Consider the following 4,983-nt stretch of genomic DNA (forward strand, 5'->3'; position numbering starts at 1 on the left):
TTAAATTTTACATTTCATAAATAATTAGTAATTAGACTTAAAATTTCTATTCACCCCAAAACATTCACGTTTAAGACATTTTACATGCACAACACTACTGTCCCTTTTAAACTAGAAAAGCACAAACTCTACTGAAAGCTAAGTATTTGAAAGTTCCAGGCATCTTAATCTTTCCAAAGATAGAAAGTGTTCAGAAACAAGGTAGTAAACACATTAGTGCTGCCCCACTTCCAAACTTTCGGAGTATAGAAACTATTTTATTAAACTCAGCTTTTTTGTTCGGTAGAAAACCAGTATATATTTCTTTATCCCTTTCCATTTTCCTCATAGGTATAGTCTCTTAAAATCTGTTATGTTTGTGTGTTCTTTAAAGAATACATGTAGGGTTAAGAGTGCTTAAATAAATATAAGGAGCTTATTTGCAACAAGTAGCCTTTCTGAGGCTTTCAGAAGGGCTGGTAACCATCTGTATGTTTAAGACAAAATAACTTCAAGGAAAGCATCAATTTAAGATTTGTTTGTGCATACACAACAGATTGTACTTAGTAACCCTCATACAGTCTCCTTAAAATTCCGATTTCTGACAAGCTAAAACTATAAAGAAATGATGTGTTGAGCTTCAGAAAGCTGCCATGAGCCACAGGGCTAATTACATCAGGGTATGCTAAAGCTTAAAGCTCTTAAACCCCACCAATATTCATCTACACTTCAAAACAGACCTAACAGTTGTTTTTAATGCTCAGTAAGAATATTCAGCATTCAAAGAGATTCTCCTAATACAGAAGTTGGTTGTCTTGCTATTTTACCTGAATTCAGATAGAATGTACGTTCACAGCATTCTTCTATAATTGCAACTTCAAAGCTTACCCAACCACCAGTTAAGAATTAAACTCCAAGTTTGGCACATACAGCAATTTTCAGGAGCATCCCTTTATTTTACTACAACACCATTAAGAAGAATGATCCCGTCACCAAGCATTAACCTGACTGGCAGCTATTCAAGGTGCTTTATCTCAACTTTGCACACATGGATTGCACCCTGCCTGTGACTGAGGCACATAAGGCACAGTGCAGAAGTACAACAGTTCAGACACTAGAGGACGGTCTATTCATTTGACTGAACCTCTAGATTTGTAGTGCAGATTCCACATAGCTTCCTTTCTCTTGCGCTAGGATTCAAGTTCGTAAGCTGATGAATCTGCTTTCAGGAAGCTTCTCTTCAGATTAAAGATTTCTTTAAACTAGTTGATTTTTCCCCCTTTACATAAGTCTCAAAGCGTTGCAAGAATTCTTGAAAATGAAATAATTAATGTCAGTACTGTCTGTCCAACACCAAAGACAAGAGCTTCTAAGGGAGCCATATTCTTTCCTGCTACTCTGTAAATTCCAGCTACTGCAGCACCTAAGAATCACAAAAAAAATATAAAAAAATTATCAAATCACAGAAATAAAGCCAAGGCTGACATACATGACAAGTTGTTTACTGTGTCTATGCATCAGCTATTTAGAGAACATTACCAAACACTGCATTACTTCATGGCATTATAGAATTGCTAGTCTTGCTTGTATTTTTCCAGTTGTTATGAAAGTCCTTCAGGAACTACTTTCCCAACTGAACCGGATTAACTCTTCCAACATGAGCTTGATTTAAAAAAATTGAATCTTGCCATTTCCCTGTGGACATCTTCAAATATTTTTTTACATTTTTGCCTCCTGCTAATTTGAAAATATAGCAAAAATATCCTTTAAAAAATTGACCGAGTCCAAAGTGTGGTTTACTAATGCTTGCATAAGCAGGGAGAAGACAACAACAGTAAAACTGCTAGTGTCTACAAAATAACCATTAACACTTACACCTCTATCAGCTTCATTTAACATTTTGGTTGAATAACCTGGTCACATTGTCTAAGTTTAGTTTTGACTTAAACTACTACATTGTTAACAATTGTTTAGCAAATCAAGCAAAACATGAAAAAGATCAAAGTACTGCAATGTGTACAACAGGAAATTTCTGACCAATATGATTAGATTTTGAGCTGTAACATTAAAAAATGAGGCCATTTTTCTTGTACAGTTTGTGCAAATTTCCATTTAAAGTATAATATCAAATGGTCAGGATCAACCAGAAACAAAATACTGCACTGTAAACAAAGCCAGGTGCTACTAACTCTCTTCTACTGTCTTTCACATGCTGAATTTATCACATGCATTTGAAGAAAAAAGTCACAGAGCAAATGGGTAGCTGAGATGCCTTGGAGCAAATAGCTGAGAAACCATCAGTCAAAAAAAAAAATAATATGCTAATGATGAATAACATTTTCTGCTCAAACAACTTATGAGCCTTTTAAGGATACTAAAATGTTCATTCAAAGAAGAAATACAGCTGTGTCCATAGGTAAAAATTTTACTCAATCCAATCCTCAAAAGTTCACCTAGAATGAAGCTTTTATTTAATACTTTCTGAACTAGTATTTTCTATAAAGTGCTTGTTTTCCTTGCCTAAAGAACAAACATTAAGTATATTGTCCTTTATTTCAGGATGAATGAATTTTTCCTGAAGACCAACACACAAAACTTAATTATAGACTTTCAGTGTGTACGGTCTCAGATGCTATCTAATCATATTTAAATGCTTTCAGAGATCAAAGTCTTTTTCAAGGCTCAAAGAAAACTGAAAAGCCATCACCATTTTTTTAAACAGTAGGCAAGATGTAAAAAAATTCTGAATTTTCTGGGGTTTGCACAATAGCTAACAGGAACAGTCTGCCAAAGCTATCAAAAACCCATTAGTGACACAGAAATACATGAAGTCCCAGCAGATTTTCTGAAAGTACAATCTGTATCTGAATATAATCTGATATCTTAAAAAAGTAACACCTCATTTTTACAAAAAAGATTAGGAAGAGCAGAATTCACTAATAATTGTGGCTATAAGCACTATTAATCATACTGTTAGATGAATATGTTTTGGGATTTTTTAATTGGTATTGGTTGAAAAAAAAAAATTCTGTAAAGTATATTGTCAGAGATACCTCACCAGAAGGCTAGCCTTACAGTATGTCACTCAGCTGCATAAGCTCTTCCATTTGTTCCTTGACTACCTGCTGTCAAAACCCTAAAGAGATCCCTTAGTCTGAGCTCAGTACTGACATTATTTTGATGCTTGAACTCTCAAAGTGAATTCAAATCAGCCAAATTGGGATACCAGAATTTGATGCTATTTGGTAATAAACAGAAATGTTTGGCTTCTAGAGAATAGAACACTGAGATATTCTGGAAAACATAATAATAAAAACATACAGATTTGTTAGTTGGATAACTATGTATTTATACTTGTCAGATAACACTGTGCAATACAACCTGTAATGCATAACCCAGCACATTTGGTGTAGAGCCAAAGTATACTACAATAAGCTGCCAATGAGGGAAATGAGAATGTATCACCAAAAAGGAGCACGCTTGGGGAGAGGAGGAAGAACAGACCCTTCTGGAACAAATACAGCTAAAATTCTTGCCTCAAACTGTCTGACATTTATCTGTTCTTGGTTTTGGTGTTTGGTTGGGTTTTGGGTTTTTTTGACAGTATCCACTGCTATTTAGTAATTTTTTTTGTACCTTTTTTTATAACCATTCAGTTCTGTGATTTTTCAAATCCTAGAAACTGAGGGGTTTCCTGATTTTCTGTATGCTGATAAAAATATTCCAGAAGGCCAGAAAGTTTGAAAGATCTACGTGAGCAAAATTAAACCTGCATTATTTAATAATCTATACTGCACTCATTTGCCTATACAAACAATGCAGAGGACTGGAAATGCAAAATGGAAACTGACATTAGCTTGTTATTTCAATTTCTTAAGCACTGGGCCATGCACATGCAAACAACTAAGTACTTCAGTTTGCAGCACAATAGCTATTAAAAATTCTCTCTTAAATATTTTATCACCATAATTTGTCTTCAGAAGTTCCCCACAGAATTACTTTCAGTATGAAATGACTCAGTGCTGTCCAGAAACAGAAATATGTGAAAGTAAAAGTATTTGGCTAACCAAGTTGTGATGCTCTGCGCAATACCTTTGGGAACAGCGTAACAAGTCTACAGTCTAAGCTTGAAGAAATCCTCAGGTGAATTTACACATAAACAGTACTGCTTACTTGTTAAATGTTTTGACCTGCAAAAGTGGATGCCAAAGATACAACTGTGTTGTTCCCCTTTTTATGCATAGATAAAAGACAAAGTACTTTCATTTGCAAAACACTGATCCTGAACCTGCCCACCACAGAATACTGTAAAAGTCTCTATTTGGATATTCCAGCATCACACTTCCCATCTTCTGTTCTTCAGATTGACCTTATCACAGGGCCACTGCCATTTCAATTATAGGAGAAAAATCAGCATAACATGTAATGTAAGGCATTCAGCTGGTTCCACCTCACCTTAGGGAAAAAAAGGAGAGCTATCCTGAACTATACCATGTTAAATTATGGAAATTCTAGGCTGAGAAATATATAGCAAAACCACCTTTTGAGGAAAGTCTTAACAAAACTTTTAATGAAATTTGCATTTTTATTTAACCTTGAAAACCAACAGGCAAGAAGGACTTTCAGTAGCAATAAGAAACAATCTGTTACAAATCATCCATGAATGTGTTCAAAGCTGACGTGATACCACTGTTCCGATAATCTGGGCAATACACAGAAAAATGGGAATGAAAGGCAGCAAGGCTTGCCTATAGTTTAAGACTACATGACAGTTGCTAGATTTACAGTTCCTTACCCTCAAAGGCCTTTCAAGTTATACCATCTTGTCAACAACACTGAAGATCTTTGGGCAGAAGCTACTGCTCAAGCTAACATAGGCCCCATTCAATCCATTGATTTTAATGTTGGGAAATCCTTGCCAGCACTGTTTCAGACAACATAGCACAACATTCGTTCCTGTGAAAATAATATTCGCTATTTCTCTCCCCCGCCTCTTCCCCCCCC

General features: G+C 35.3%; 1 protein-coding gene across 1 annotated transcript in view; it reads right to left on the reverse strand.

Annotated features, from left to right (window-relative positions):
• Positions 1 to 1,068: 1,068 nt before the first annotated feature.
• Positions 1,069 to 4,983, reverse strand: part of TMEM170B (transmembrane protein 170B) — a 5,647-nt gene continuing 1,732 nt past the window's right edge. The window contains exon 2 of the mRNA XM_009637966.2: positions 1,069 to 1,402. Within this exon, the coding sequence (XP_009636261.1) occupies positions 1,272 to 1,402 (131 nt within the window). The 3' untranslated portion in view covers positions 1,069 to 1,271. The remainder of the gene's footprint in view (positions 1,403 to 4,983) is intronic.

Source organism: Egretta garzetta, unplaced genomic scaffold, assembly GCF_000687185.1.
Source record: "Egretta garzetta isolate BGI_Z169 unplaced genomic scaffold, ASM68718v1 scaffold14, whole genome shotgun sequence".
Lineage (NCBI taxonomy): Eukaryota > Metazoa > Chordata > Aves > Pelecaniformes > Ardeidae > Egretta > Egretta garzetta.